The sequence below is a fragment of the Pleurodeles waltl genome, chromosome 3_1 (assembly GCF_031143425.1).
Source record: "Pleurodeles waltl isolate 20211129_DDA chromosome 3_1, aPleWal1.hap1.20221129, whole genome shotgun sequence".
Taxonomy (NCBI): Eukaryota; Metazoa; Chordata; class Amphibia; order Caudata; family Salamandridae; genus Pleurodeles; species Pleurodeles waltl.
Genome location: NC_090440.1, coordinates 1195541850 through 1195555660, shown reverse-complemented (window position 1 = coordinate 1195555660; position 13811 = coordinate 1195541850). Strand labels below are relative to the sequence as shown.

The 13811-nt window shown below is 43.7% G+C and overlaps 1 protein-coding gene across 1 annotated transcript in view; it reads left to right on the top strand.

The window, feature by feature from the left end:
• The first annotated feature begins 3624 nt into the window (after positions 1–3624).
• LOC138283339 (somatolactin-like) overlaps positions 3625–13811 on the top strand; it is a 31971-nt gene continuing 21784 nt past the window's right edge. The window contains exons 1-4 of the mRNA XM_069221335.1: positions 3625–4172; positions 4789–4979; positions 5838–5951; positions 9570–9749. Of these exons, the coding sequence (XP_069077436.1) occupies positions 4109–4172; positions 4789–4979; positions 5838–5951; positions 9570–9749 (549 nt within the window). The 5' untranslated portion in view covers positions 3625–4108. The remainder of the gene's footprint in view (positions 4173–4788; positions 4980–5837; positions 5952–9569; positions 9750–13811) is intronic.

Genomic DNA, 13811 nt, shown 5'->3' with positions numbered 1-13811 from the left:
GTGGCATTAGGGGGAGCAAGAAAAATGGCGCATCATAGCTGATGCGTCACTTTCTTGTAAATATGCCCCTAACTAGTCCTCTTTCTTTCAGAACTGAGAGGTGTCTAGGCTGTTCAACCTAGGTGTTTTTACAAAGCTCTTTTACAGTTATTGGCATGAGCAATGTATGTTGTTCATTTTTTATGCCAAATCATCACATGGAAACATCTTCTACACAAACATTATTTTTTCTATTTTTTTACCCTATCAGAGGACTGAGAATTCTACCAGTCGACTTGTTGCAGGTCTATCAGAAATCATGCAGCACAGGTCATGTTTTCTTTTAAAGACGTGCACAGACATTTTGCAAAAGCACAGAAATCAATATTTAGTAGGTGCGAAGTGTGCGATGGCCACCTGGAGTATTTCTTCTTATGAATTAAATATTTTCACCAATTTCCCTAATTCTTTGTTACTTCCAGTCCATGAATACATGTAAGTTCTCCGCCACGCTTTTGATGGTCTCCAGCTATATAAGAATGGCGACACCCAAGAAGCTTGCTAATCGGTCGGAGAGGAGGGCTGAGAAAAAAAGCACCTGTTCCAGTTGCATAAGAAGGGATGGCAGGTTACAGAGGTATGGAAGACTATCTTAGAGTCCTTTCCTCTTGAAGGGTTGACTTTATCAGTAAAAATGAACTCTAGATCAGAAGTGGCCCCAAATTACCTAAGGCTTTGTAGTGGCATAAAGCATTGTGAAGGGATGCAAAGCAAAGCTTTTTATTATTCAGCACAAAATGCGCTTTGCACTAGAAAAATGCATTTTCTCAGTACAAATACGGCTTTGCATCACTGTGCGTCAATGGGGTATCAAGGGGACGTTACTGGGATGGATCTACTCAAACATCCATATGTTTTAACACAGACTAATCTACTAAGATAGCCAGTCTGGCTGTTCCATCAAAAAGCACTGCCTACCTAAAGAAGGTACAAGCAGGAGGAAATGTGTTCATTTCACAAAAACACAATGTATTGCATATATACTGCGGTGTCCAAAACAGATCCACTGCATGGGAAACCTCTGAGTTAGTCTCTGTTTAGGAATTTGTATTGGAGGTGAAGGTTACCAGTACACATTCTATACTAGACATGGCACATTTACTTATGCGCAATGGTGCAAGGCTGTGCATCGTGGTAAGGCAGCCTTGTTTGAGTGCAAGAGGGAAAGACTGCAGCAGCAGGCCAATCCAAGTAGATATGTCTGTGCTATGTTATTCCCATTGCACAACACAGCTAAGCGATGCATGAAAAGCTAGTACATCTGGGCGGTGGTCTTCTATATATGTGATAGTGTACAGACACAGTCCTTTTTGAAAATACATATAACTTATAATTGTGAAGAACACGGTTGTTCAACACTTTTCTATGAGTGCTGAAGCCACACTAGATTATTAGTATAACTAATGACTTTGTGAATTACTGCCGTTTAGATATATTGTGTGTAAATATACGTTATCTGAATATTCTGAATATCTGGAATGGCATCATTCTTTCTAGTCTAACGTTAGACAACCCAGCATCCTATATGTATCTGCATCTGATAACGTCACCTGCAAATGTGCGAGGCTCAGATGTGTCGCGCAGTAAGCGTACTCGACTTGAACTCATTGGTTGTGTCCTGTGAGAAAATCTGTGTTGCTGCTCGCCAGTCGCCACACTCCTGAACGCAAGTGGGATTCATAACTAATCTGGAATGGATGCCTCTGTAAAAAAATATATATATATATATATATATATATATATATATATATATATATATATATACAGTGTTTTGCCTGTTGTGAAATAGTCACACCTTTAGTTATCTGCAAAAGGACACTTTGTATGTTTTAAAGTAGCAATAATTTTTAGCATAAAAGGAATGGCCAAAAATTTAACTGATGCATGGTGCATGATTTTATATTTATAAAATTATATGAACACTAAAGGACAGTGGGTGGGTGATCACATCCTTTCACGAATGCATTAATTTGATTTTTCCTTAATGCGCAGAAAAGAACATGCAAAGTTCCCTACAAACACTACGTCTAATATATAAATAGCGAGTCGGAGAGCCTTCATCCTTAGTAATGCTGACGATAACATGGTCTGTGGTAAAAAAATATTTCAATTAAACCAGCTGCAAACATGCTGTGGGATCAAAGAAAATGGTTTAGTTGTGTTGCTTAGTGGGACAGTATTGCAAAGGAAACCCTCTCTGCGAGCATATAGGATGAAAACAAAACAAGCATTGCATGGAACCTACTGGCTTTTCCGAAGTTTTTCAGCCATGCTGTTAAACATTAGCACTGCTGTGCAGCGTGGCTGAGAACAAAAAAGTCTATAGAGGCGTCCACACTTGTTCTTCTTTTTTTATTTTCCGATCCCAGTTTGATTGGTGATTTAATAGAAAAAAAGTAGCGTGTGCTGTCATAGACTGAAGCACCCCATATATGGTATATTTTGGGAATCTGCAGGGTAATTTTATATGGCTGAATAGAATAATACAAACTAGGAAGGAAAGAGCCGTAGGGCCAGTATACCCAACGGTATACATTAGATCTCTCAAATTTGCCATGTTCAAGCTTAGGTAGTTCATGCAACCTAAGTTTATTCTTTGCATTTTGGGACTTAGAGTATTAATTGTACACTTAGATAATCACGGACTACAAATCCCACAATGCACACACAAAAGAAAATCCTGAACTGGACAAGTTGCTTACGAAAAGGGCCAGGAAAACTTGGGAACTCTGTAACTTCTAAGTGTGGCCCGTAGGAGGGCACCTGTTTATTTCTGGGTGAGTTAGGTAGGTAGCGGTGCCCTCTCTCATGTATGCAGGCTCCGCTCTCAGCACAGCACACTGTTCACGGGCGGCAGGCCACTGATTGGGTCCAGTGGGAGGAGGCCCCTCCAGGTACTTTTTTTGGGGGGGGGGGGGGGGGGGGCTGCTCAAGGTTCATTACGCCACCACTGTCACGTAGCTCAAGCCTACACTAAAGGTAGAAAGTGAGAGCATACTAAATGGCTGGAAATTATTAAACCGTGGCTAATCATTTCATAATGTACCAACAGGTTAAAACTAAAGGAGGGTTCATATATAGCATGCTATGCACATAAGTCTCTTACCCTTAAAAGTGCCCGACAGCTGGCGGCCAAACGACATGACACCCTTCCATCCGCCAATTTCCTCTTTTCGGTCAACAACAAATATACTGCTCTTTTTTGGGACTTGTAGTTTTGCTTTTCCCATTCTGTGTATATGACTACAAATCCCAGCACGCAAATTATTTTGGCAAACAGTCAGTAGTGGCTGAAGGTGCCATACATCACCTTGGCAGAAATGTAAAGTTCTTTATCAAATATCTTAGGAAGAGCCTTTAGTTCATACTCTATACTAGTGAGAAAAGGGAAATAATACGGGCATCCATAGTTTGAAGTTAGTTATGAGGGTGCTGTTGCTCCGCTGCATGACGTCAAACAGCACAGGCGCTACGCAGTGGCGTAACGAAACTCTAGGGGACCCCCACTCCGAACTCCCTTTGGAGGTGTCAGGGCAGGGCACTGTGCTGAGGGAACCCACTTGAGTTTCTACCCCCCCCCCCCCCCCGGGCAGTGGGAGCCTTTGTTACGCTACACGTGTTACGGTGACAGTGCAAACGTTCACTGTCTCTCAAACTAGCACACGTAGTAGTGTTGTCTCGTATCTGTCATCATTCTACCCAAAGTGACATTTCTTGGAGTTCCAAATTCGTGTACGTTTAGGATCTTAAAAAACAGAAGTGCACAGCACAGAGGGCAGGGAGCCCCACATTTCTGTCAATCGGTTTCAAAATTACTGTAAATGTCCTTTCTTTAAAATGAACCAGGAGCCCTCTATTTCCACACCTCCAATAAGACGCGTTCACAGGAAACGGTGAGGTGATGCTGCCGAGAGACCGGTTTCACGTAGAATAGGTAACACAATGAGGGAGGCACCAACCTTAAAGGGTGGAGGGCGGCGTTACCGGAAAAGACAGGGACGAACTTGAGACTTGTGTATGTAGGGTGGCAGGGGATGCACGGGGACGCAGAAGAGAGAGAGAGATCAAAATGAGTGTGGGCCAAACACATGACAAGGAAGTGAAGACGGTATTCTCTGCCCAAAGACAAGCAGGTAAATATGGCGATTAAGTCAACCAATGGTAAGCAGAAGGGGAGCTCTACACCCATTCTCAGTAAACAAAATGTCTTGCAATCAACAGTGCATGTGCTGTCCAGGGAGACCTAAAAACCAACATGTCTTAGCCTTCGTTTCTTCATCAGGGCATGTCTTCTGGAAAAGATGAATACACACAGTACGCACAATACCCTTCATGGATGTATTTTAAGTTGTTAAAAAGTACAGCTTCGTTTTCCAACAAGTTTCACTCTAACATGGACAGTCTAGATCTTGTCACAGTAGATTCTCCTTATAACCTACTATATCATGGCCTACTGTGCTTTCACATCCACTCATGGTCTGGCAGGATAATTATATCACCAGGTTTCACCTTATGTGACTAAAATTATAGTACATACACGTACCTTACCTGGGAAGCATATAGTCAAATCACCTGTAGTCACTTCACTGGTTGTTACTCTTCGCAACACTTATTGGCATAATGTGTTGGAATCTATTGTTTGAAGTTGTGTTCCTGGACCAGTATTACAGAGCGCTGAAGTAGAGTAACACGCTGCTGATGTGTGAGATTGCACAGCTGGCATTATATTGATATATTTGCCGCAATAAGTTTTGCAGAGCGTCTTGCTGTTGCTATCCCTCCATTGGCTCCCCGGCGGCCTCGCATACCCGACGGATTGTAAAAACGAACCCGGAACGTACCTTTACTGTTCTGCCATTCCTCTCCATAAACTTCTGGACAGAGTAATCCAGCACGCCGATCTCCTCTACAGAATGTCCGAACAATCATGTGCTATTTTTGTGAGTACTGTATTTCCTTCCTATTTCCAATATGTTTTCTTGAATTTATCAACATGTTACCAAGAACATTGACAATAATTCTATCCACGCGTTTCTAATTTTCCACAAGCAATTGGTATCCATTAGCATACACTGCTGTAGTTTAGAAATCCATTTTTTTCAATGTGGGTTGCTTTGTCTAAAACTCAATCGTATGCTCTGGTTTCTTCAGTCTGGTGCTTTATAGTATGGGGTAACTCATCAGCCAAATTCAAAGTAAATAAAAGAGCTGGTTTATCTCCCCGACCCACTCCTGGCGCAAGAGGCACTGTCCTGATTTCCCTGTGGTGTGATAGTCTACGAATGTAGTCATAAACCCATTTCATTTGAAGACTTAAGTAATTTTCTTCCAAGGTATAGTTTTGAAAAAAAGGTTCTCACTGCAAATTGATGCTGCTAGCGGGTGCCTAACTAGCTTAACCTTAAATCAAACGCTGAAATCTTTCTAAGATAAAATCTCAGTGCCCGTGCACAGGTTATTGGAGCACGAAAAGAGGCCCCGTCTTTTTCTTCAATTAGTTTTCAATCAAGATAATTCAGCAGGCATGGACTCTGTGTCTAAAATGAATAGTTGGATGGCTTTGCTCATACTGCAAACTATCTGTGGCCAGCCACCCTGGTCCTTGTAGTATGAACTTTCGCAAATAGTAATCAATTTACACAAATGACAGCATTAAATGGGTGTCCAATGCAGACATTGTAACGTAGACTGAAATTGCGCATCATGAGTGTTTGAAAGATGGTTGTTGGCAAATAAAACAGATCCCACACTTGGAATCGTCTGGATTATTAATGGGGTTCTGTTTTATTTCTGTGCAGGAAGAGAGGATTGTGCCACCAGGTCTCCGGTTCCAAAAGTATCACACATCCTGCTACAACAAGGATTTGACCATGTCCATTCCAAATTCAAAGCATGAGGTTCAGAAACTATCAGTGAGTAGCAAGGTTTTCAGACCATCAACTGACTTGATGGTTACTTTAAGAATGTTGTATGATGGAACCATGCATGTGGCAACCATGCATGCCTGAACAACGCGGTCGTAACTCCGACAGCGTTGTTTCCACACATGCCTTTACAACAATTTTTCATTGTAAAGGCAAGTCTAGTAAAGGCATCTGTGGAAACAGCATGCATGGTTGTCGCATGACACCCCCACCCTAAAAACAGAAGTACCCCAACCTCCCTTAAAAACCCATAAACCCCATAAAAACTACCCTGAGCCCTAAAACCAACCCCCACCCCCAAAACTACACCAACCCAACCCCTAAAAACGAAATAACCCCGACCCCCCCATGCCCCACCCTAAAAACAGAAGTACCCCTACCCCACCCTTAAAAACTACCCCGATACCCCACCCACCCTGAGCCCTGAAACTGATACCCCCAGCCCCCAAAAATAAAACTACCCAATCCCTAAAAACAGAATTACCCCCACCCCGCCCCTAAAAACCTGACCCCCCCCACCGTGACCCCACCCCTAAAACTACTTCGACCCAACACCCCACCCATAAAAACTAAAAATACCCCAACCACCCACCCCATCCCTAAAACTACCACAACCCCCCACCCCCCTAAAACCTAAACTACCCCAACCCCCCACCCTGCCCCTAAAAACAAAAAATACCCCAACCCCCCACCCCACCTCTAAAACTTCCACAAACCTCCCCACCCCCTAAAACCTAAACTTCCCAGACCCCCACCCTGCCCCTAAAACTACTGGGACCCCCTTAAAACCTAAATCACCTGACCCCCCCACCCAGCCCCTAAAAACTAAAAATACCCCAATCCCCACCCCTAAAACTACAGCAACCCTCCACCCTCTAAAACCTAAACTACCATGACCCCACCCCTAAAACTACCACGACCCCCCCACCCCACCCCTAAAACAAAAAATACCCTGACCCCTACCCCCACCACTAAAACTACCTCAACCCCCTAAAACCTAAAGTACCCGACCACCGCCCCTTAAACTACCCCGACCCCCCCCCCCCCACCGTTCCTAAAAACAAAAAATACTCCAAACCCCCTCCTCTAAAATTACCGCAACCCCCACTCCCTAAAAACTAAACTACCCCGACCTCCTGCCTGTTCTGCTTTCCTTCTTATCTCGTAATCAGAGCTTACAGAACATATCAAGAATGCACTTCTGAGTTCAAAGAAGACCTTTATTGTTGTTAATTCTTCCCCACCCACAAGTTCGTGAGAGACGAATTAATAGATTTCAAGCACAAAAGTAGTCACGGCATTAAAACAAAATATATCTCAGTTGCAATATACACAGCAGGTTATATTTATAAGATATTGAATGCAAAGCAAAACAAATACTTCACCGTGTGAGAAACTATTTACAGCTTCATCTTTCTGGGGTCTGCAAGTTGATGACTCCGGTCAACTGCGAGAAACAGATTATCTACCCACACGGGAGACTGGCAACTGGCACCAAGTTCCAGCCTGAAGTCAGGCAGATTCGAATCTAATTCTCTGAAGCCCGAGTCATCCGTTACAAAAGCGTGCCCCCTCCTCTCAGACTCGGGAAAACTACGCAAGCCTTTGGAGACTGGCCAGATCTCCTAGACTGCTCCTCTTCCCAAGCTTGAGCAGAAAGGTAAACACCAAATGTACTCTCTCTTATCAGGTCTAGTCTAGTGTGAGAAGAAAACAGCTTGGTTCATCTTGTGGAAAAACACAGCTTGGAAAAATACAGCTTGGATTCTCAACTGCAATGTCTAACTCCACGTTAAAGGCAATAGGCAGCTAACCTAAATATCAAATGCAATGTCAAATGTCATGTCAAAGCTAATAGGCAGCTGAGCTGAATACAAAATGTAAGGTCTAATATCATGTCAAAGCCAATAGGCAGCTGAGCTGAATACAAAATGTAATGTCTAATATCATGTCAAAGCCAATAGGCAGCTAAACTGAATACAGCATGTCAAAGCCAATAGGCAGAATACAGAAAGTAATGGCTAATGCCATGTCAAAGCCAATAGGTGGCTAGGCTGAACAAAACATATAATGTGCTACTGATGAACATTGAGCAACTAATATGCGCAGTGGTGAAACACAAAGTCATTGGTCAAACAAAACTAATAGCATCACATTGCCCCCATAACTACCCGACCCCGACCTCCTGCCCCCATAACTACCCGACCCCCCCGACCTAGCCCCTAAAATCTAAAAATACCCCAACCCCCTCACCCTGCCTCTAAAACTACAGCAAACCTCTACCCCCTAAAAACTAAACTACCCCGACCCCCCCACCCCTGCCCCTAAAAACTAAAAAGACCGGACCCCCCCAACCCCACCCCTAAACCACCCCGACCCCTCACCCCCAAAAACTAAAAATACCCTGACCCCTGCCCCTAAAACTACAGCGACCCCGACCCTAAAACCCACCCCGCCCTGAATAGAAAATTACCTCAACCCCCACCCACCCCTAAAAACCAGACCCCGACTCCCCTAAATAGAAATTACCCCGACTTCCCAACCCTAAAAACAAAATAACCCTGACCCCCCACCCTGTCCCTTAAAAAAAAAAAATAGCCTAACCATCCTTATCCCTTCACCTATGCCTCTAGAAACTACCCCCAACCCTGCCCCATCCCCACTTACCTGACTGCATCCTCTCCTGATGGATCTTCCTTTTTCTCTGCCTTAATCATGCATGTGCGTTGTTCGGCACATGCGTGGTTAAGACAGAGAAAAAGGCCAGAATTGTTCAGGCAAGCGTTGTTCCGCTTGCGTGAACAACGCAGGTGTGGTTCCGGACGCATTGTTCCAGATCTTCGCCCTTCAGGTTGTATGATGGAACCACGCATGCCTGAACAAGGCGGTCAGAACTCCAACGGCGTTGTTTCCTCGCATGCCTTTACCACGCATGCCTTTACAACGATTTTTCGTTGTTCTGTATCTTTCCCCTTCAAGAAGGTCGTGGACCGCTGGAGTGTCAGATTCGAAATTCGGTTGTTTATGTTCCAAGCTGTGTATTACAGGGCTGACATTTCAGCTGACCTGGAGTGAGGTCAGTTTCAGTTTCAGTAGCCTGGAATGATAGTGATAGTGTCGGCATTTCGCACATTTGGGACGAGTGCCCAGGCAGCAGGTTAAATAGAAGTGGGATGAGTAGACACAGATCAGCATTCTCAGTAGCTGCAACACTGCACCAGCTTTGTGTGTAAACCATATGTCTGCCACTATTCAGACACCCTCACTGCTACTTAATCATATTATTTTCTTCTGACATTGCTGCACCAATAAGCAAAAGTCTTTGATGCAGAACCGGCACAAACCACACCTGGTCTCTGCTTTCAAAACCCTTCTCCTCTAGGGCCTCCACCACCTGGTGCATTCCATTTATGGCCCTAAGAAATCTCATGAGCTTCAGTGCATTGATCAATACGTGGCAGTTAAATCCGATTTCGTAATAATCTCAGCTTAAACATGTTACAACTTAATGGTAAGTCCATTGTACAGTGTACTTAAAGAGGATGATCATTGAGCACAGCACTGGAATGTGAAATTATGCTCTATTTTACTCCATCCACCTATCAGGATAAGTGGTTGCTGCATGCAGTCCTGTTGATGGTCCAGTCTTGGGTTGAGCCATTCCTGTATCTCCAGACCTCTTTGAGTCACTATGACGATATTCCCGGGGACCTATTGGACAAGATCAAGTCGCTTTCGGAAAAGCTTCCCTCCTTTGAGCAAGGTGTTGGAGTTCTGATCAAAAAGGTAACACCATTTCGAAGTACATATAAGAGCGTCCTTTTCATGTTAAATTATATTTGTTTTTTTTTTAACTTACAAGGCTGAAATATTTTTAATATGGTGATCCTTGTGTTGAGCACCCAGATCAGTTGATATTTTCAGTTGTGCGTAAAACGTTCCATTGGAAACTCATTTTGCGCTTCCATTTCCTTCTATCAGTCAAAATATTTCACATCTTACATCCTAACTTTGCAAGGCAGATCAAGAGGATGAGGCTTACCCACTGGCCAGCGAAAGCTACCATCTATTATGCAAAAGGAGGCAGTGATAAGAGGAGACCACTCAGCCAAGAGTGCCACCATTTATGGGTAGGGCCTTACCTGCATTCAAATCCATTAAGTCTGGCTATTTTCAGGGTAAAAGAGATTCTTCATTGACTGGCGAGTTTGTGTACGGTTGTGTTGTTGGATGAGTGAGTCACATCAAATCAAATAAGCTTTATTCAACAGAAGTTTGTCATAAAAGCATGCGTACAGAAAACAAAAACAATACATTAACCACAGACCAAGCATATCAGAAAAGCATTAAGACTCAGGTAGAATAGATGGTATTGAGGCAAAATAAAACTGTAAAATACAGGGTTTTGTAATTAAAAACTGTGCAAAAAAAAAATATAAAAAATAAAAATCATATATATATATATAATCTGTTCAGAATGTTATCATAAAAATGCAAGGAATAAAATGATTCAAATTATTAGGATCACCCAGCAGGTTGCATATGGCAATAGTTATGGAATTTACTTCGTAGTTGTTAGAAATGGGGTTTTTGGTTGGCAGTCAGGTTACCCTCTGTCCAAGCAAGAACCCTCACTCTAGTCAGGGTAAGTCACACACAATCCAAGATTCTTCTGTGCTCACCCTCTGGTAGCTTGGCACGAGCAGTGAGGCTTAACTTAGAAGGCAATGTGTAAAGTATTTGTGCAATAAATCATACAATAACACCATATAGCACCACAAAAATACACCACACAGTGTTTAGAAAAATATATAATATTTGTCAGGATAATTGTAGGTCAAAAACGAATAAAGATGCAATGTGAAATTGTAGAGATATCACTGGAAAGTGATATAAAGTGTCTTAAGTCTTTAAAAAGCAAACAAAGTCTCTTTCAAGCACAAAGTACCTGCTTTGGAGTGGAAAATCTACGCAAAGGGCCACAGAAAAAGAGATACGTGGAAAAATGGTGTGTGCGTCGATTTCTCCCCAGCACACACGGACTTGCATCGTTATTTTTCACGCGGGGAAGTCGTGCGTCGTTTTCCGGTGCACAGACAGTCTCTTTCTGTGGATCGCGGGGATTACCAGATGTCCCGGGTCTGTGCGTGGATTCTCCTGTTGGTTTTCCGGCTGCGTGTCGTTCCGCGGGGCTGTGCGTCGAAGTTGCGCTCTCACGGCAGGCGTCGCGTCGATTTTCCCCTCTGGCAGTCAGGCGGCGTTGTCCTTGCGAGGCCATGCGTCGAAGTTCCGGTCGCCCGAAGGCGTCCCCTCGATCAGCGTCGGTGTGCAGCGTTTTTCTCGCCGCAGAACAAGCTGTGCGTCAAAATTTTTGCAGCACAAAGAGTCCAAATGAAAAAGAGAAGTCTTTTTGGTCCTGAGACTTCAGGGAACAGGAGGCAAGCTCTATCCAAGCCCTTGGAGAGCACTTTTACAGCCAGACAAGAGTTCAGCAAGGCAGCAGGGAAACAGCAAGGCAGCAGTCCTTTGTAGAAAGCAGTCAGGTGAGTCTTTTAGGCAGCCAGGCAGTTCTTCTTGGCAGGATGCAGGTTCTGGTTCAGGTTTCTTCTCCAGCAAGTGTCTGATGAGGTAGGGCAGAGGCCCTGTTTTATACCCAAATGTGCCTTTGAGGTGGGGGAGACTTCAAAGAGTGGCTAAGAAGTGCAGCAGGTCCCCTTTCAGTTCAATCCTGTCTGCCAGGGTCCCAGTAGGGGATGTGGCAGTCCTTTGTGTGAGAGCAGGCCCTCCACCCTCCCGGCCCAGAAAGACCCATTCAAAATGCAGATGTATGCAAGTGAGGCTGAGTATCCTGTGTTTGGGGTGTGTCTGAGTGAATGCACAAGGAGCTGTCAACCAAGCCCAGCCAGAGGTGGATTGTAAGGCACGGAAAGATTTAAGTGCAAAGAAATGCTCACTTTCTAAAAGTGGCATTTCTAGAATAGTAATATTAAATCCAACTTTACAAGTCAGCAGGATCTGGTATTACCATTCTGGCCATACTAAATATGACCTTCCTACTCCTTTCAGATCAGCAGCTACCACTTCAATACTGCATGAGGGCAGCCCCAATGTTAGCCTATGAAGGGAGCAGGCCTCACAGTAGTGCAAAACGAATTTAGGAGTTTTACACTACCAGGAAATGTAAACTACACAGGTACATCTCCTGCCTTTCCCCCACACAGCACCCTGCTCTAGGGGTTCCCTAGGGCACACATTAGAGGTGACTTATATGTGGAGAAAGGGGAGGTTTAGGCTTGGCAAGTACTTTTAAATGCCAAGTCGAGGTGTCAGTGAAACTGCACACACAGGCCATGCAATGGCAGGCCTGAGACAAGGAAAAGGGGCTACTTAAGTGGGTGGCACAACCAGTGCTGCAGGCCCACTAGTAGCATTTAATCTACCGGCCCTAGGCACATATAGTGCACATTACTAGGGACTTATAAGTAAATTAAATAGTCCAATCAGTTATGACCCAAGATTACCATGTTTAAGGGAGAGAGCATATGCACTTTAGCACTGGTTAGCAGTGGTAAAGTGCGCAGAGTCTAAAAGCCAGCAAAAACAGTGTCCAAAAAGTGGAGGGAGGCAGGCAAAAAGTTAGGGGTGACCACTCTAAGGCTGTCAGGTCTAACAGTAGTCACTAGCGAAATGTATTATTTGTCTGTGTTTGAGGATAGCCCATAGGAATTTGGACATGATGTTACAAATGTATATGGTTGGCAAAGACTGTAGGCTGGTCGGCATTGTGTCAAGTTCATGGATCTCAATAATGACAGCAATAGTATCTTTCTTGGTGAGTTATACAATGAACAGAATAGAATTGTATGGAAAGAACTTTGCTCAATAGCCATGTCACACGGGCATTTGGCCATAGGCCTCGACTAGTCGTTTATGGTTGGGAAACTCACAGAGTGATGGAAAAGATCTAGCCTAAACACAGTCAAAACAAATCTGTGCTGTTCGTAGCTCACCTCCTTTAGATATAGTTGAATACCAGGTGAGGTTAAGATCAGCTGTTTTTTAAGAACACTTGGCTTAAGCAGTTCAGCGGTTACACTTAGTTCCTCTAAATGTGACAAGCAGTCTTTCTTCAGGTTTTTCCTTTTGATAGCTCGTAGTGTTTCTGGTTTATAGTAGTAGTCTGGGTGTCCTAGATCACTCATAAATATTTTTACATAGCCCAACCATTTTACTTTTCCTACATTAGAGGACCTAATGCAATCACATATAATCTCTTGGTTCAGCTTGGTATACTCAGAAGTCCATATCTTGTGCCATAGCAAGAGCGGTTGGATTTTAACTAGGTTTAAAATTTGCGGGACCCCTAATTCTGAGTGGCATAAGTGTGATGGACTACTCTGTGGGAGAGAAAGAAGATACTTCAGGAAGGCATTCTCTATCAACTGTAGGGAGACATTGTTTACATGCCCCCAAAGGCCTGCCCCATACATGGCTGTTGACATACATTTGGCCTTATACACTGTTAGTATCTCCCTAAGGGGTTTCTTACCAACCTTGCAAGCAAAATTGCGTAAGGCTGCAACAGTTTTCTGGAAGTGTAGCCCTCTGGTTCTAATTGCCATTTGCCATGTCCCTTTTACATCAAACATGATCCCCAGGTAGGAAAAGGACGTAACATAATCAATTCTGGTGTCTTTTATCATGAGACTGGGAGTTTTTGGTAACACTTTCCCGCACCTCATAGCAAATGTCTTGCTTTTGTTAACTAATAGCCCCAGTTTCTCCATATAGGACACAAAACATGTTAGTAACTGTTGCAGAGCAAAGGGCTTCTGGGCCATTAGGACT